The sequence below is a fragment of the Pelobates fuscus genome, chromosome 4 (genome assembly GCF_036172605.1).
Source record: "Pelobates fuscus isolate aPelFus1 chromosome 4, aPelFus1.pri, whole genome shotgun sequence".
NCBI lineage: Eukaryota > Metazoa > Chordata > Amphibia > Anura > Pelobatidae > Pelobates > Pelobates fuscus.
Window position 1 is genome coordinate 269,805,581 of NC_086320.1, and position 19,822 is coordinate 269,825,402.

At 46.1% G+C, this 19,822-nt stretch overlaps 1 protein-coding gene across 1 annotated transcript in view; it reads right to left on the minus strand.

The window, feature by feature from the left end:
• The window catches only part of CDCP1 (CUB domain containing protein 1), a 132,048-nt gene that overhangs the window by 93,761 nt on the left and 18,465 nt on the right, over positions 1–19,822 (minus strand). The window contains exons 2-3 of the mRNA XM_063452104.1: positions 7,320–7,526; positions 5,998–6,345 (exon numbers count right to left, since the gene is read on the minus strand). Of these exons, the coding sequence (XP_063308174.1) occupies positions 5,998–6,345; positions 7,320–7,526 (555 nt within the window). The remainder of the gene's footprint in view (positions 1–5,997; positions 6,346–7,319; positions 7,527–19,822) is intronic.

Below are 19,822 nucleotides of genomic sequence, written 5' to 3' on the forward strand. Positions count from 1 at the left end.
TCATGCAGTGTGTCTGTGTCATGCAGTGTGTCTGTGTCATGCAGTGTGTCTGTGTCATGCAGTGTGTCTGTGTCATGCAGTGTGTCTGTGTCATGCAGTGTGTCTGTGTCATGCAGTGTGTCTGTCTGTGTCATGCAGTGTGTCTGTCTGTGTCATGCAGTGTGTCTGTCTGTGTCATGCTGTGTGTGTGTGTCTGTCTGTGTCATGCAGTGTGTGTCTGTGTCATGCTGTGTGTGTCTGTGTCATGCTGTGTGTGTCTGTGTCATGCTGTGTGTCTGTCTGTGTTACGCTGTGTGTGTCTGTCTGTGTTACGCAGTGTGTGTCTGTGTCATGCAGTGTGTCTGTCTGTGTCATGCTGTGTGTGTGTGTCTGTCTGTGTCATGCTGTGTGTGTGTGTCTGTCTGTGTCATGCAGTGTGTCTGTGTCATGCTGTGTGTCTGTGTCATGCTGTGTGTCTGTGTCATGCTGTGTGTCTGTGTCATGCTGTGTGTCTGTGTCATGCTGTGTGTCTGTGTCATGCTGTGTGTCTGTCTGTGTTACGCTGTGTGTGTGTCTGTGTTACGCTGTGTGTGTGTCTGTATGTGTCATGCTGTGTGTCTGTCTGTGTCGTCTGTGTCACAGTGTGTCTGTATCATGGTGTGTGTGTCTGTCATGTATGTGTCTGTCATGGTGTGTGTGTGTCTTTGTCATGGTGTGTGTGTGTGTGTCATTCGTGGTGTGTGTGTGTGTGTGTGTGTGTGTCAGTCGTGGTGTGTGTGTGTGTGTTTTTAAAAAGTGTTTTACTCACCTTTTTTTTTTCCCCAACGTCGTGCTGGTCTCTGCCTCTATGACTGAGATCATCAAGCTTGATGATCTCAGCCAATCCGCACTGACAAAGGAAGTGCCTCTTGTGACCGTCTGAGTGTCTGTCACTAGAGGTGTCACTAGGAAGCAATGTAAACACTGCCTTTTCTCTGCAAAGTCAGTGTTTACATTCAAAAGCCTGCAGGCTATAGACACCAGAACCACTACATTAAGCTGTGTGTGTGTGTGCGCCTGCTAGTGAGCTTGCTTGCATGTGTATGTGTGTGTGCCTGCTAGTGAGTGAGCTTGTGTTTTTATGTCAATGAGCTTATGTATATTAGTGAAATTGTTTGTCTATGAGGCTGTGTATCAATGAGCTTGTGTGTGTCAGTGAGATTGTCTGTGTCTGCATGTGAGTATGCTTACTGTATAATTAAATGTTTTACTCTGAAAGGACCAATATATTATATTAGAAAAAGCCCACTACACATGTAGTATATCGCATCACCTGCCCATGTGGACTCATGTATATCGGCAAAACGTCTAATGACCTCAGGGAGCGCATGAGGGGACACAGATCCACCATCAGGACTGCGTTATCTAGCGGCATAGCAACTACCCCCATAGCCAAACATTTTTTGGAAATAGGGCACACACTGCCCACATTGAAATTTATGGGCATTGAACATGTTCCGGCCCCGAATAGGGGGGGTGACAGAGACGTCCTACTTCTTCAAAGAGAAGCCTTCTGGATCTTTACATTAGGAACTTTGTCCCCGGGGGGACTTAATGAAATCAACCCACTCAGCTGCTTCACCCCGAAAAGATAAAGAAGATAATAGTAATTGATATATCTGTACTACAGGTCATAGAAAAATTATAACTGGTGATTAACTCAAGAGACTTTTTTCCACTACATATTATTCATATAGTATTCATATATTATTTTTATTTAGCAAGAATATGTTGGCTGATAGTTGCTCGTGTTATACTCTATAGACTGTATGGCCGTTAATTTGTAATATAATTTAGTACATACATAGTACCCCAGCGGGGTATTCAAATATACTTTGAAGTTTTGTTACAATGTATCTATTGACACTGGGAATTCCAATCTATACGCAGCCACCTTATGTTAGTGTTTAAAAATGTAGCAAACGTAAAAAACTATTTAACTCAGTTTAACAAATTTGTTAAAATATTCAAATAGAATCTTAAACTCTTAGTTATTTTAAGGTGGCTTCGATACTTCTTATTTCTTATCCTTGTATTTTAATATTTGTCTGCGAGCGCAGATTATTAGATATTTGGCCGTAACCACAATCACCGTCAGGCCTTTTTTATTTAGGCACTCAAGGGGTTAATCCCTATTTTCAAAGTTGAATAACCACTTTCACGTTTGCATAGCCTCTCTTTCATATAAACTACTCTCCAATCAAATCACCTGCAATGTATATTTAAATCACTGTTTTTCCGCCTTTCATTGTCTTGAAAAAAGTCCCACGAGGACTGAAACGTCGACTTGTATGTCTTTTGAAATTTGGCAAAATAAATTGTTTATATCCTTAAGAAGACCTTCGAGTGCACTCTTTCCATTTGAATATATTGAAGGCTGAGGCAGCACCGAGGCAAGCACAAGACCGGTACATTGAGTGCGGGACATTTGCAGTTTATATATATATATATATATATATATATTGCGACAATATATGGCGCAATGACTTGGCATAGATTTTTTTTTTTCCAGGGCTGCTTTCCATCCCCAGTCCGGCCCTGGCTCACTATAGTCAAAATAAAATGACTCCGGCAGCAATAAGTTGTATAAGGATTCCCAAATCTTAAAATCGATAAGCAGACACATAAAAAGAAACAAGATATAACACGCCCAGTGTTATAGTGTAAATTTATACATACATACATACATAGGTCGTTGGGTTATTCTGACATTATTGACCTCAGAGCAAAACAGAATAAACAAGTTAATAGTGCAATAAGGTATGTGATTAGTATGTACAATTTTAGTTATTCTATAAGACACACTCACATTTACTATAGCTGACTTAGAACTCTACTGTTGTGCGCATGGATGGTATAATCCCAGTCTTAGGATACGCGATGGTGCAGGAATAACAATGATTCTCCAAGTTCAGCGTAATATGCAGAATATATGTGGAGATAGAAAGATGAAGAAACTCCAGTGGTGAAGTAAATACGGTTTTTAAAATCGAGTGGAAGTGAAGACACTTACTTACATTTCCTAGAGCAGGACTTGCTCTAGTACAGTGATGGCGAACCTTTTTGAGCCCGAGTGCCCAAACCGCAATACATGCCAACTTCTTTTCCCTCAAAGTGCCAACATGGCAATTAAACCTGAATACTGAGGTTTCAGTTAGAAAAAACTACTCGTACAGTTAACAACTTTTGTTTTAAAAGAAGAACACAACAGAGATTTAAATTATAAAAATTTAAAATAATGATATAAATTAAGCTTATATTATATTATATTAGTAGTATCTCCAACAAATGCAATACATACACATTCGCACACCAACTGCTTAATACAAACACACACACCGAGACACAGACAGACTGCTAAATACACACACAGTCCGCTAAATACACGCACACTGCTGAGTACGCAGTCTGCTGAATACACGCACGCAGTCTGCTGAATACACACACACACACACACACTGCTGAATACATAAAGACTGCTGAACACACACACATATACTGCATTGAGGGGTGCAGTGTATGTGTCTGTGTGTAATGTTGTGTGGGGGGGGTGCAGTGTGTGGGGGGGGGTGCAGTGTGTGGGGGGTTGGGGTGCAGTGTGTGGGGGGTAGGGTGCAGTGTGTGGGGGGTAGGGTGCAGTGTGTGGGGGGGTAGGGTGCAGTGTGTGGGGGGGTAGGGTGCTGTGTGTGGGGGGGTAGGGTGCTGTGTGTGGGGGGGGTAGGGTGCTGTGTGTGGGGGGGGTAGGGTGCTGTGTGTGGGGGGGTAGGGTGCTGTGTGTGGGGGGGTAGGGTGCTGTGTGTGGGGGGGTAGGGTGCTGTGTGTGGGGGGGTAGGGTGCTGTGTGTGGGGGGGGTAGGGTGCTGTGTGTGGGGGGGGGTAGGGTGCTGTGTGTGGGGGGGTAGGGTGCTGTGTGTGGGGGGGGTAGGGTGCTGTGTGTGGGGGGGGTAGGGTGCTGTGTGTGGGGGGGGTAGGGTGCTGTGTGTGGGGGGGGTGGGGGGGGGGGGGGGGGGGGGGGTAGGGTGCTGTGTGGGGGGGGTAGGGTGCTGTGTGTGGGGGGGTAGGGTGCTGTGTGTGGGGGGGTAGGGTGCTGTGTGTGTGGGGGGTAGGGTGCTGTGTGTGTGGGGGGTAGGGTGCTGTGTGTGTGGGGGGTAGGGTGCTGTGTGTGGGGGGGTAGGGGTGCTGTGTGTGGGGGGGGTAGGGGTGCTGTGTGTGGGGGGATAGGGGTGCTGTGTGTGTGGGGATAGGGGTGCTGTGTGTGTGGGGGGTAGGGGTGCTGTGTGTGGGGGGGTAGGGGTGCTGTGTGTGTGTGGGGGGGGTAGGGGTGCTGTGTGTGTGGGGGGGGTAGGGGTGCTGTGTGTGTGGGGGGGGGTAGGGGTGCTGTGTGTGTGTGGGGGGGTAGGGGTGCTGTGTGTGTGGGGGGTAGGGGTGCTGTGTGTGTGGGGGGGTAGGGGTGCTGTGTGTGTGGGGGGGGTGCTGTGAGTGTGGGGGGTAGGGGTGCTGTGAGTGGGGGGGGGGGTAGGGGTGCTGTGAGTGGGGGGGGGGGGTAGGGGTGCTGTGTGGTGGGGGGGTAGGGGTGCTGTGTGTAGGGGTGCTGTGTGTAGGGCTGCTGTGGGTAGGGGTCCTGTGTGTAGGGGGGTAGGGGTGCTGTGTGTAGGGGGGTAGGGGTGCTGTGTGTAGGGGGATAGGGGTGCTGTGTGTAGGGGGATAGGGGTGCTGTGGGTGCAGGGGTAGGGGTGCTGGGGATAGGGGTGCTGGGGGTAGGGGTGCTGGGGTTAAGGGAGGGTAGGGGTGCTGGGGTTAAGGGAGGGTAGGGTTGCTGGGGTTAAGGGGGGGTAGGGGTGCTGGGGGTAGGAGGAGTAGGGGTGCTGGGGGTAGGAGGAGTAGGGGTGCTGTGGGTAAGGGGGGTAGGGGTGCTGTGGGTAAGGGGGGTAGGGGTGCTGGGAGTAGAAGGAGTAGGGGTGCTGGGAGTAGAAGGAGTAGGGGTGCTGGGGGTAGTGGGAGTAGGGGTGCTGGGAGTAGGGGGAGTAGAAGGAGTAGGGGTGCTGGGGGTAGTGGGAGTAGAAGGAGTAGGGGTGCTGGGGGTAGTGGGAGTAGAAGGAGTAGGGGTGCTGGGGGTAGTGGGAGTAGAAGGAGTAGGGGTGCTGGGGGTAGTGGGAGTAGAAGGAGTAGGGGTGCTGGGGGTAGTGGGAGTAGAAGGAGTAGGGTTGCTGGGGGTAGTGGGAGTAGGGGTGCTGGGGGTAGGTTATTAAATCAGTATCCCCCCCATTCCCTTCCCTTCTTGTTACCTTTGGTGAAGGGGAGGGGGGAACACAGTCATCCCTGGTGGTCCGGTGGTGGTATGCAGGACAGGACAGGTCCTGCATACAGGTCCCGCGATGCTGTGTGGAGCGTTGCCATGGTAACGCGCGGCAACGCTCCACACAGCTCGCGGGAGGACGGGAGAGCTGCTTCCTCGATCCCTCCCCCCTGCTTCCGGTCCTGCCGACACGGAAGCAGAGTAGGCGCCTGCCGTTTTGGGCAGGCAGGCGCCTACTCTGCAGTGATGGCAAAGCTATGGCCGCGTGCCCACAGAGAGGGCCCGGCGTGCCACCTGTGGCACGCGTGCCATAGGTTCGCCATCACTGCTCTAGTATAACCAGCATGGGTGGTATGATCCCCACCTAAGGATGTAGTAGTTTCAGGAAGCGAGACGGTAAATAAATAATAAACAGTATAATAAATAAATATGTATTATTTTTTTTATTGCACTATTATCTTGTTCGTTTTGCTCAGAAGTCAATAATGTCAGAATAACCCAACAACCAATCTATACAGTTACACTACAACACTGGGCGCGGTAGATCTGCTTTCTTTTTGTGTTTTAGCATATGATACTTACCCCGCTGAAGGTCGGCCCTGAACATATTATGGTTTCCATGATTCCTTTTTAATCAGTTTAAACCACTGCAACACATAAAACACCAAGTGGGTTAATACATACTTTTAATGGAAGATCTATTTGCAATGCTGAATCCAGATTCTGTCAGCGTTTCATTCCAGGGTAGTTGTAGGGTAACAACACCACCTCCTTGCAACTTAATGCGTGACACTGTGCCTTTCTTGCAGAAAGTTCCGATGCTGGTGGAAGATATTAAAGTGCTAACAGTGAAAGTTATCTGATCTTTGCATTTGTGTGATGGGTTAATTTGCCTTATCCATGGAGTGAATCTTAATTCTACACCTATATTCCGAGGAGCTTCCACATTCCACATGAAGGTTCTATTTAATCCAGTCAAGCTTGAAGGTTGTAAACTCACATTTCCAAAGGGACAAACACCAGTGTTGCAGTCTAGACAAAAAGGAAAATATCAATTTATATGGAAGTACCCACATTTCAGCTTGCTCTGAAGCTTTTACATACATACATACATACATACATACATACAACAGCAACCATTAAAAGCTTTAATCCAAATATATTTAACATCATTTTCTTGTTTGCAGACATGTATCTCTAGATAATACTTACACATATGCCACCCAGGTATTCAGACTGGTATGTAACCATAGCCAAAACCTTACCAAGAGCATGTAAACACACACTCATGCCAGCTGGGAGCTCAGTACTTGTACGAGAGCCGCTCTTGAGATTAGGTCCTGCTCAGTACTAGGACATGTTTGGGACCCAACTGGGAAGCCTGTTCATAATGTTGATGGTGGAAGAGGACAAACTACCAATGCTCACCAAGAGCCAGGAGTAGCCCTCTTTTCCAAAGCCAGAGACACTTGTCATCAGAGAGCACTTAGCCATGACAGTCTAGAACTCTGAGCTGGATTGGAAAGTAGCCCCAGCCTGGTCAAACTTCACTCAAAGATTTCTCGGGCTGGGTACATCTGATCCCGGCGCTTTTTGAACATGCTGCTTGGGAAAGTTAGCCATGTCTGGAGATGCCCTGTTTTTTTTTAAATTAAGGTTACTAAAAAGTGTGATTTTTTAAAATGTTTTGTTATATAGTTCCCTAATGTCTGGAGCTTAATAAAGTCAGCAATAAATAATCAAATTATTTCCCAGACACAGTAGCGCCTAGGCTGTAACCTATTGTCCCTGTTAAGGACCCGATGTTATTGTCCCTATAAAGTGTCTAGAGATGAACTATAATCACTACACTGTGATCCTCCAGATAGAGGCAACTATTAATGGAGGTAACTTAGCCAGAGTACTGTGCTCAGTATCAAACACCAAAGATTGGATTGTTAGAATGGCACTCCCTCAAGAGTATAAAACTCTTTAAATTATACTTTAAGATCACTGAAAATTCTTACCAATCATCCTGCGAATTACCATAACAAAGTGATTTTCAGGTGTAGTACAGGTGAAATTGTAGCGGACACTTGTCCCAGGTTGTATCTGTAGCTTAGAGAGCTTGCAGCCATCTTTTCCAGTACAGATACTGCAAGGTGGCGAGGTTGGTCCAGCACTACGTTCTATAGTAACTGATATGTTGGGTGGTAAGGTGATGTCCACAGATTCTGTCAAAAAGAATGTATCCTTTATAAATGACTCAGAAAGTAACATGTTGAATAAACTTAATAGGAAGAGATGAACATTTGTTGCTTTAAGTAGATACGGGCACTCTGTAGATTTAATATATGACTAGTTATTGAGTAATATAGAAGTGTTGGGGGGGGATTTGATGGAGATTCAGAAAAAATATCATTGCATGCTAGTTTATAGTGCTGGTATTCCAGGGTGTATATGCCAGTAACAGAATGAGATGCACATAATTTCAGTAAGTCATAATACAATGGGTATATAATATTCTCAAGTAGTAACTTGTGTCTATGGAATGTGTTTGACAGTAGGAGTACAACGGACATAGGATGATTACAGGAAATGATGCACACATGAGTAAACAGACTTAGCAAAAAGAAACATGTTCCAATTTTTTAATCTTGATTACAGATATATTATTAATTTTACATTTATACCTGTAAATCGAATGATAGCAAATTGTCATGAGCGGAAATCCAATTTCATACATTTTAATGGGCAGTAAAATTTTTCCGGTGTTAGAATATAAAAGAAACCATACATTTAGTATTCTTTAGATTGTGATCTTGTTTGTGCACCTACTGTTCCTGTATGTCATAAATGTTTTGTTAGAATTAAATGTTTGTCTTGTTTCCTATTGTACTGCACTGTGGAATATGTTGGCTTTATATAAATAACCATAGGCGTGCCGGGTGTGCCTGGGCACACCCTAATCCCTGCGGCACGCCTATGGAGTGAGACCGGCAGGGGAGATCTCAGGATCTCCCCTGTTGGCTCATGCAGAGCCGGCGCTATCCGAGCGCCGGCTCTGCTCTCAGCCTCCCTCCCCACCGACCCACAGGCAGGGAGGGAGGCAGGAGAGGACCCGGGGAGCTCAACCAGCAGCTCCGCCGGGTTCCTCTCGCGAGATCTGAGCGTTGCCGCAGCAACGCTCAAATCTCGCGAGAGTGAACTCTAGCCCCGCAGGGTAGAGTTCACTCTCCACTGGACCACCAGGGATGGCGGTAGCATGGTCCCCCCTCCCTACATAAGGTAACAAGGGAGGGGGGATATTAACTAAACGGCACCTCACCTCCACTGGACCACCAGGGAAGGCAGCAGGAACAAGAATCCCCCCTCCCTACATAAGGTAAGAAGGGAGGGGGGATATTGAGTCATGTACCCCCACAATCACCCACACACATACAGCACACACACCCACACACACAGCACCTACACACATACAGCACCCTCACACAGCACACACACACATACAGCACCTTCACACATACAGCACACACAGCGCCCTCACACAGCGTCCTCACACACACACACACACACTGCACCCACACACAAACATATACACACATACATATATACACACATACATATACACGCGGCGTGTGTTTGTGCTTTAGGGTGCACACCCTAATGCAATAGGCTGTGCACGCCTATGTAAATAACTAATAGCAGTCATCAAAGGGGCATGATGTAAATTACAGCTTTATCACGGGTAAGCATTGGAGTATACCGTGCTTTTGGCAGTACACCTTATGGCATTGCTAGTTATGCAGCATACCTAAGGACCACTCAAGGTATCAAAACCACTACATGTCAATGCTGCAATAATGATGCCCAGATTCCACCCCCAACTTCATACCTTTAAAAGGGACTCTGTACTCTGTATAACCATTTCATTGAATGGATTTTGGTACTTGGAGCCCCCTGGCACTTTGACTCCACTTAGTGTGAAATTATTTTCAAGCAATTTAACCCCTTAAGGACACATGACATGTGTGACATGTCATGATTCCCTTTTATTCCAGAAGTTTGGTCCTTAAGGGGTTAAGACAACTCGGAGGCCACCTGTAACCTGGCCCCTACTGGGGGTGTGGCTAAGGCAAAGATTAAATACTTCCTTAAGGCCATACTCATTCATACCAGAAATGGGTGCTCTAATAGGCTGGGAGCACGCAGATGATCTCAGCCAAGCACATTGCTGCTCATTCTAATACTAACATCACAGATGGGATAGGCTGCTTGGGCTCTAACTTGGCATTTAAAATGGTTTATTAACCGAATGAAAGGATGGTGCCAGGGGACTTTAGAAACTGTAACCACTTAAAGAGCACCGGTCCAACTTACTCTCCTTGAAAGTGCAGACTTATTTGCTTGAGCAGCAGTGATAGGTAGTGGACATTAGCAGATACGATAAGCCTATGACTTGCAGTCCACAGGGAGTTATTCTTGAGATATGTACAAGCTACACCATGCACAAAAATACTCTCATGCACTCTAATTAATTATATACATTCAAACACTACTCATACAAAAAATCATGGATATGCAAATATGACCCTAGCTTTAAAACTGGAAGGCTGTTTTAGAATGTTGTGACGTCAGTATCATGGGAATATATACTCCTATGTAAAGAAATACTAACATCTGTGTCCGGTTTAATTTTGGGTAAAATAAAAATGCCATTTCCTGGTTTTGAGCAAACATTGAGCATGTATAGAAAGGATTGCTGACTTTCTTCCTAAGCACCTGCATAGCTCAGTTTAAAGACAGTGTCCTATCACTTAGTTGGGGAGTGGTGACATAAATGTTTCCAATGTAATTTGTTAACATAGGGTCAAAAATACCTACATTCAGTTAAACGCTTGTGTGTGTGTGCGCAAATATATATATATCCATACATACACACACTAATATGTATATTATATATATATATATATACACACACATATACATACATACATACATACATACATACACACACACACACATATACATACATACACACACACAGTGGTGTTACTTTAATTGTTTCTTGCTGTGAGTGCTTTGTATCTCATTTACTTACGAAGGCCGTATAACATCACGACAATAGAACATAGAAACATAGAATGTGACGGCAGATAAGAACCATTCGGCCCATCTAGTCTGCCCAATTTTCTAAATACTTTCATTAGTCCCTGGCCTTATCTTATAGTTAGAATAGCCTTATGCCTATCCCATGCATGCTTAAACTCCCTCACTGTGTTAACCTCTACCACTTCAGCTGGAAGGTTATTCCATGCATCCACTACCCTCTCAGTAAAGTAATACTTCCTGATATTATTTTTAAACCTTTGTCACTCTAATGTAAGACTACGTCCTCTTGTTGTGGTAGTGTTTCTTCTTTTAAATATAGTCTCCTCCTTTACTGTGTTGATTCCCTTTATGTATTTAAATGTTTCTATCATATCCCCCCTGTCTCGTCTTTCCTCCAAGCTATACATGTTAAGATCCTTTAACCTTTCCTGGTAAGTTTTATCCTGCAATCCATGAACCAGTTTAGTAGCCCTTCTTTGAACTCTCTCTAAGGTATCAATATCCTTCTGAAGATACGGTCTCCAGTACTGCGTACAATACTCCAAGTGAGGTCTCACCAGTGTTCTGTACAATGGCATGAGCACTTCCCTCTTTCTACTGCTAATACCTCTCCCTATACAACCAAGCATTCTGCTAGCATTTCCTGCTGCTCTATTACATTGTCTGCCTACCTTTAAGTCATCAGAAATAATCACCCCTAAATCCCTTTACACAGATGTTGAGGTTAGGACTCTATCAAATATTCTGTACTCTGCCCTTGGGTTTTTACGTCTAAGATGCATTATCTTGCACTTATCCACATTAAATGTCAGTTGCCACAACTCTGACCATTTTTCGAGTTTACCTAAATCATTTGCCATTTGGCTTATCCCTCCTGGAACATCAACCCTGTTACATATCTTAGTATCATCAGCAAAAATACATACCTTACCATCAAGACCTTCTGCAATATCACTAATAAAAATATTAAAGAGAATGGGTCCAAGTACAGAGCCCTGAGGTACCCCACTGGTGACAAGCCCAAGCTTCGAATATACTCCATTGACTACAACCCTCTGTTGCCTGTCACTCAGCCACTGCCTCACCCATTCAACAATATTGGAATCCAATTGTCTATGAAAGCTATTACAGGTCTTTTGCACATACCCATGCTGTAAAAGACTCAACCTTTTTGTGTTCGAAGTCAAAGTTAAAAATAGCATATAGTTGGTGTGGTAATAATTCAGTATATTCTTTTTCCATTTTATCCAATATAAAAAAAAAAAACCTTCACACTTTAGTGTATAGCTCACATGCTATCCTGCACAGATACAGTCTCTCCCTGCACTGAAAAAGCCTTTTTGTCATTTTAGAAATAGAATAGACAGAGGTGAACATAAAAAGGCTATTTACACCCATTACATTAAAGGGTTACTCCAAGCAACACGAGAAATTCAGTGATTTGCAGTGGTCATGGTACCTGGCATCTTTATGTGCATTTTTCTATGAAATGCTGTACATACAGCAGGGCTCGACAAATCCCAGGTCACCATGACGACTAAGAATTTAAACCTGGGGGGCGGGGCCAAGCAAGCATGGCCGACGGACGTGTTTGAGGGGAGCTCCTCATACAACCACGTCAAAACACACAAAACGACAACCCAGCAACCGTCAAACTGAAGCCAAAGAGCTCAAATCTGAACCACACGCCGAGGGGGAACTCTCACGGGTGACTGAAGAGCCCCGTCCACGGTCCGCGACCTAAACTACCCACTACGGCCTACCTGACTGGCGAACCTCTTGGAGGGGAGACGCGGCCAGTCTTCCAGCCACCCGCCGTCAGAATACCATAAATCGACCTGATTCTCCTCTCCCCCCCCCAGACCGGAGGGGGTTATCCCGGTCCCACACGGGGGCGCAGCAACTAAAAAGCACAAAGGACTCACCAAACCCCCAGAATACTCCTTCACGACAAGCAGAAACTAAAATGGCGCCAGCGGAGGAGAGCACATGGAGGCCTGCTTGGGAGGCACACTTCAATGCAGCCTTTGAGAAAATCTGCACAGCGTTCTGGTGCCGGATTGAATCACGTGCAGCACAGATACAGCCACCGCTGACCCCGGTGAATAGGCACCAGCAAACAACCCGAATCGCCCAGCAGCCACCAAATCCGGAGACATGCCGGGCGCAGGGCACTAGTGTCCCAGCACAATGCACCACCCACGTGGACACCGCTGCGGATTTAACCGCTCACCCTTCATCTGAGCTGGGCGCTCACCAGGAGGAACACCTCCACAGCCTACATACCCCCAGGGAGAAGATCGGTACCCGTTGGAACCCTGGGCCCACGATCCTGTTGATGGGATCAATGGCAAACAGGCACGAGCGCCTACTAAGGCCTCAGGCCGAAGATGGGCAGTTCCTGGAAGCAGTGACACCACGGCATCGGAAAGTCCCAGCCGACCTTACCGCTGGAGAAGGCACTACGGCAGTCGAGAATGGACCTCCAGCACGGAAGAAACCCACTAGGCTGCCATCCTGAGGCTCAGCAGACAAGCTCCCAGCAGCCAAACGGCATTCGCACCTTGCGGAGTGGGCTGAGTACACTGACAGATACTAAAGGACATATTAGCTAGTGCCTGGTGACCTTACTGGCGCTTGGCTAGGACTTGAGACAGTAATCCTAATAATGTCTATCGATAGCACCAAAAGAATGTTCCTGCATCCGGAGCAATGCCTCCCATTACCTCCATTGCCTAGCTTACCACGACCCCATGCGGTTTCTTGACAAGCAAGTAACATAATATAACACTGTTTAAAACCACGATTAGTCTTATCGGTTTACTTATAACACGCTCTGCTCATAATGCACTATGCCTGCCTCCCATCATACTTGCTTTAGGATAAAAGCAGTCAGAGTAATCTCTCACCATAGCACTCTGCAGTTAAGTTTCGCCTGTGTAAATATGTTTTACTGTTGTTAAACTGTGGCAGCTTCTCGTTATTCGAATCTGAGCATTTAACCGGTTATGTGACAAGCTTAAAATGCCATGCATATAAGCACTGAAACAGAACCTAAGTTGTTTAATATATAGCATGCCTAATCAGTTATTTGGTACGCATGTAGACTACCATTTGAGCAATCATTAATTAACCCTTGCAACCATTTCCTGAACAAATGCTTGTGTTGTTATGGTACGCTTACCTAATATAAAAAGAGGCTGCCTCTCATAGGAGATGCTACATTGTATTAGGAGACCCCAATCTGTATGGAAAACGTACATCCCCTCTTCTTCATTCTGTATCCCATTTCACAAATGCCTCAAAAGAAAGATTGACAAAAAAAAAAAAAAAAAAAAAAAAAGAATTTAAACCTGGTGCCTGGGATCGGGCGGCCTGCTCCCTCCCTCCTCCCGCAGGGGAATTGCAAGCTGGAAGGACAGCATATAAAAAATTCCAGCCTGCCGCCTACCCACCCACATTCCTCCATTGAGTGTATCAAATAATATTTGGAACTGTGTGAGAGAATGTGAGTGTGTTTCTGTCAGTGTGCGTGTCTGTGTCCGTCGGTGACTGTGGGAGAGAGTGTGTGTCTTTCAGTGTGTATGTGTCTGTCAGCGTATGTGTCTGTCAGGGTCTGTCTGTCATTGTGCGTGTGTGTCTGTCAGGAGTCCCCTTTGAAGAGCCGCTTACTGGCAAAACGCGCTGGGGCTTACTGTTCGAGATCTCCAGCCTCTTCCACGGATAATTAACATTGATAGATATGCCATCAAGGTTGCTGATATTATCTTGACATACCTCTATGGCAGGCATAGTCAACCTTTGGCACTCCAGATGTTTTGGACTACACCTCCCATGATGTCTTGCATTATGGGTGATGTAGTCCACAACATCTGGAGTGCCGAAGATTCCCTATCCCTGATCTATGGTATTCGGCTGTTAGAATTCTTGGTTTACCGGTCTCCTGCCCGCTGTATTAGGTTGAGACCGGTCATTATACTTATACAACTGCAGAAGGTTCTGATATTATTGAGGAAGTTAGACTAGTTATTTAAATTTTGAGAGGTGCCCTCGAAGGCACAGATTTATTATTTTTTTACTTGATACTAGTCTTTCCGTTATCTGCTAGGACTTGAAGGCACAGTGTTTATCATTATTTTTTTACCAGTACTTCCTACCACTGACGTTATTTTGTTTACACATTTACTTCAGTAATCTCTTTCTATTACCTTCTATTTAGGTAGAACTACTAGATGTATCTTTCTAGATTTAAGATTTTGTGTATATTGCTGCAGCAATATACACATATTCTTTTATCTCAAATAGCCGTTTTGGTGAAATTTCTGGTTTCCTCAGATTGATATAACTCTCTGGTCGTTGCTACATTTGTCGCCACCTTGGATATTGACTATTTTGCTCTTCATGTGTAACAACTATTTAGACATCTAATTGCAACAGTATCCTCTCTTTTTTAGAGACAACTTAGCCTGGGATCTCTCAAGAGCTTATATATTAAAAAAAATAATAATAAAATATAATATATATATATTTATATATATTTTTATATTCTTTATTTTTCTTAGTGCATAGAGTAACATGTTTGCTTGTGATGCCATGACAGCATGACAAACATATAGCAAAATCACAGGTAAATACAGTGTCGTGACGAATAAAAAACTGCACATTTTTATGGTTTAAGTAAACAGGCTGAATTATAAGTCTGGGCTTAGGACCTGAGAGACTACAGGAGGAAATATATACATACTAGCATATGATAAACAAGCTTGATGAATTGTGGAAGATACTGACATTCTGTCTAGGCATAGACTTATATGTTTCTAGTGCAGGCTAACTAAAGGTCCAAGCTTAGATCCTGAGAGGGTGCAAAAGGTAAGAGAAAACAGTGCTAGCAATCAAGAGTATCAACTATATGGTAGTTGGTTTTAAGGCTAAACAAAGTGAGTCGACATGTTAGAGGCAGATAGCCAGCTATGTGTAAGGTACATCATGCTATGGCGATTCCCCAGGGGGTCCCCTCTATAAAAGGAAGGTAGTGGGACAAAAACATTCACCCTATACCACGTTTCGTTCGAGTAATGTCCCCGTCTGTACTGGAGCGTACTGAGCTTTGAGTCCCAGGTTTGAGGCTATGCTTTTCGGTTGTCAGGAACTTGGGTTTCCAAGGCTGGCAAGGTTTGATGCATGGTTGAGGTCTGCTCTTTGGCGGTTTCCACCGTGTTGTTGATAGCTTCGATGGGCTCTGCTGCTTGTGAGCTGGCCATGTTAGAGCCTTCGTCCTGTGTGCGTGCTGCTGCGCTTTCTGGTGCTTGTGTGAGGTATTGTAGAGGTTGGCGGTTGGCCAGGAGCTGACCGGTGGTGCCCTCACGCTCCGGGCTTGTAGCAGGGCCAGCATCCTGTGGCCACAGGCTCGGGACTTTTGAAGGCCGGGTCCTTCCCTTTCGGGACTGGTCTGGAGACCCTGGTGTTGGTGGCGTGCCATTGTCGGCAGGTGGGTCTCCGCCTGCGTGGTCGATGCTTCGAGGTTACTCCCCTGGTGGCCCTCGACTCGGATGGGCTAGTATGGAGATACGTGGACTGATTTTTCACGGCTTTGCCCGAAGGCAGCCTGGTCGCCTTGTTGGACCTCCGTGCGTCCGTTCTCCAGCAGCTTTGATTGCTCTGCCTCGTGTCGGGCTGTTATCCGTGCCCACAAGACCTCAAACAGCTCGTCCAGACGGGTAGTGAGAGAGTCCTTTGTGTTGGGGCTTTTCTTGTGAAGGCCCAGAACTTCCATGAGACTGCTTGTCCGCCATTTTGGTCTGCCTGCAAGTTTGGTGCGTGGATGGGGCTGATGTTCGCTTTTAGGGTCCGCTGGGGCTTGCCAGTCGAGACGATTGGGACCAGGATAACCCCCACCGGTCCTGAGGGGGGGGGGGGGGGACAGCCATTCGCTGCGGGTACTGCTTGTCTTTATGGGCCAGGAGAGCGGCCGCCCCTCCCTTACCCTGGTTGGTATAGGCCCCAGGCCTCAGCTTGGTCATTCCGGCGGGTTTTCTGGGCATGTGAGGTATCTCCCTGTTCGCCAGTGTCTGCTGAGCAAGTTGTGGTGAATTGGGGTTCAGGATTATTTAGTTTGCCCCCGGATTTAGTCAATAATTGGCCCTAGGCCCAGGAGCTTTTGGATTGTGCGTCTGCACAGCTTCACAGTCAGGCCACGGCCCCCCCTCTCAAGACCTTATAAAACTATATTCACTACTGTGAAGGAATTCCCCTGTTTGGAGTTGGGGTGACAGTTTGCATTCCCTTGTTTCATGTTGGCAGTTGACTCCTTGAGCCTGATTTTTTTTTAAAAAAATTGTCAGTTGACGCCCTGTACTGTGCTTCGTCTGGTTACTGGGGGATTTGGGGATTTTTACCTGATATACCAGCGGAGATACATATGCTGTTTGGGAGTTTGTGTGTCTTACTGAGGGAATTATACAGGGACACTATTGAAATTACACGGGGATTCGTCTACCATTACTACCGAACGGAGGGCTATGTTCACTAGGCTCTGGTGGTCCGGGAGGAAACTACCGATTGAGGTTTAAATACACTTGGTTTCCTTACAACTACTAAGGGCAATATATATATATATATATATATCTTTATATATGATTACTTACTGTTGTCACGTTCCTTCACATTTTTTGTTCACATGCTTTAGTTTGTGTGTACTTATTACTATTAAAAGTTGTTTATGATCTCTCTTTAGCTTAGGACAGTGTACTTTCATTTCTGTTTACAAAAATCAGGCTTAACCCCTTCACTGCCCTATAATTATCGTTGGACATAATTAGATTTTAACGTTCTCCTTAAATATATCTGTCTTTGAGTATGTGCGTTTAGATCACCAGCCCCCTCTAAATCACATGGGAATGGTGTTTTTACTCAAATTTTTTCCAACACTATGCTGGTCTCGCATCAGCTGGCCAGCCTCCATAGTGGAGATTATCAATTACCAATCAGCATCTCCTCATAGAGATGCAATAAATCAATATGGGGAATGTTCAGCGCCTCCATTCAGAGCGTGAAGACGCTGAATGTAGGTAGATCGGTAGGAGACACTTGAGTGGCCGTTTGAGTGACGGCCACTAGAGGTGTTACTAGGCAGCAATGTAAACACTGCCTTTTGCCTAAAAAGGCAGAGCTTACTTTTAATAACTTGCAGGGACAATCTATAGACACCAGACCACAACATTAGGTTGTAGTAGTTCTGGCGACTATAGTGTCCCTTTAGGAATTGTAATTTTGTCGTCGGGGAACCTTTTTAGCTGGCTCCTAGATTGAAAGCAAATTTGTCAAGCCCTGACATACAGAGATTACCACTCTGCTGACAGAGGTGGAACTCCAGCTGCAGCAGCATCATGGAGGCGTCAGTCAGCCCAGAGAAAGAGATCCTGGCTGGCCAGTGTCATTTTTGTGCAAATGTGATGCACAGAAGCTCAATGAGCAGTCAGTTGATGCTCTCAATCAATGACTGACAATACAGGCATCAGTCTGAAGTAGCCTTCCAGAAGTCTGAAGTCATAGGTACACCTACAAAATAGATCATTAGCCTGGTGGGACTCCGTTAAGAAGCTAAACCATTACAAAATACTTTCCCCTATTACTGGGGAATGGGGCCAGGGTACTCCTGGCATCATAAGCACTACAGCAGTCTTGGTTATAATGGCTTGAGCAATTCTTTGAAAAGCAAGGCTAACTATGCTAACAACATGTGCCCCAGCAACCGGCAGGAAGCCATTGACAGCTGCAGTGGAGTCACTAGGGTATTTCATGGTGTCACCCCTCCGCACCTTCTTTGTGACACTGCTGACAGAAAGGCACACACAGAGTCATGCACTGACATAGAAAGGAACACAGAGAGACATGCACAGATACAGAGACACACACAAACACTGGTACAAAACAGACAGAAACACAGAGACACTCTCACTTTGAAAATAATATAAAAAAGGTATACAGGCTCTGATACTGGTACCAATGCTGACAACAGCTGGCAGTTATGTTTTATTATGAGTCTTGTTAGTGGCTTGGGTAGCATATGCGTTTCATGCAGCCCTTCGTGTCCGGCCTGTTTTTTTGTGTAAGCAGCACAGAGACAGGCACGGGGGATAGGATGTCATATTCCCAGTGTCTCTATTTAAACTGTGCTTACCAAATCTCTTTGGCCTAACAAGCAACGCATAGTACAGATATTCTAGTACACTTCTCCATGCTGCTTTCCCTGCCCAGTCTTCTCCATGAGTCTCGGCAGCTTTCAGCAATTCTTGATTCTAAGCTGCCTGTGGAGCTCAAGAGATCATGGCTGGAGTTCCTACCTAGCAATACAGCTGATGGTACCCCCTCTGGTGGTGTCACAAGGTGTAGTACGCACCTCCTATATCTCTCGCGATTCCGCTGGACAGCTGCCATTGCTTGGGATGCCACTCTTTTTTTCCCCCCTTTTTCTCTTCTTAGTAAATACCGTATTTATCGGCGTATAACACGCACCTCATTTTAAGAAGGAAATTCCAGGAAATTTCCCCCCCTCATCCCATAGTGTCCCCCCCCTCATCCCATAGTGTCCCCCCCCCTCATCCCATAGTGTCCCCCCCTCAACCCATAGTGTCCCCCCCTCATCCCATAGTGTTCCCCCCTCATCCCATAGTGCTCCCCCCATCCCATAGTGTTCCCCCCATCCCATAGTGTCCCCCCCATTCCATAGTATTCTCCCCCCCCTCCCATAGTATTCTCCACCCCCTCCCATAGTGTTCCCCCCCTTTCCATAGTATTCTCCCCCCATTCCATAGTATTCCCCCCCTCCCTCCCTCCCATAGTATTTCCTTCCCTCCCATAGTATTCCCCCCCTCCCTCCCATAGTATTTCCCCCCCCTCCCATAGTATTCCCCCCCCTCCCATAGTATTCCCCCCCCTCCCTCCCTCCCATAGTATTCCCCCCCTCCCTCCCTCCCATAGTATTCCCCCCCTCCCTCCCTCCCATAGTATTCCCCCCCTCCCTCCCATAGTATTCCCCCCCCTCCCTCCCTCCCATAGTATTCCCCCCCCTCCCTCCCATAGTATTCCCCCCCCTCCCTCCCATAGTATTTCCCCCCCTCCCTCCCATAGTATTCCCCCCCCCTCCCATAGTATTTCCCCCCCCCCTCCCTCCCTCCCTCCCATAGTATTTCCCCCCCCCCTCCCTCCCATAGTATTTCCCCCCCCTCCCTCCCATAGTATTGTTGTAGAATTATTATATATTAACCATTATTAGGCCCCTTATAAACTATATAACCCTTACTGGGCCGCTTTAATACTATATTCTCATATTCAGCTCTCAGGCCTCATAGTTTAAGCTTTACAAGATTCCTTTGTTCATAGAAACAGCATGTCAGCAGAAAATGCTAGAATCTTCTGA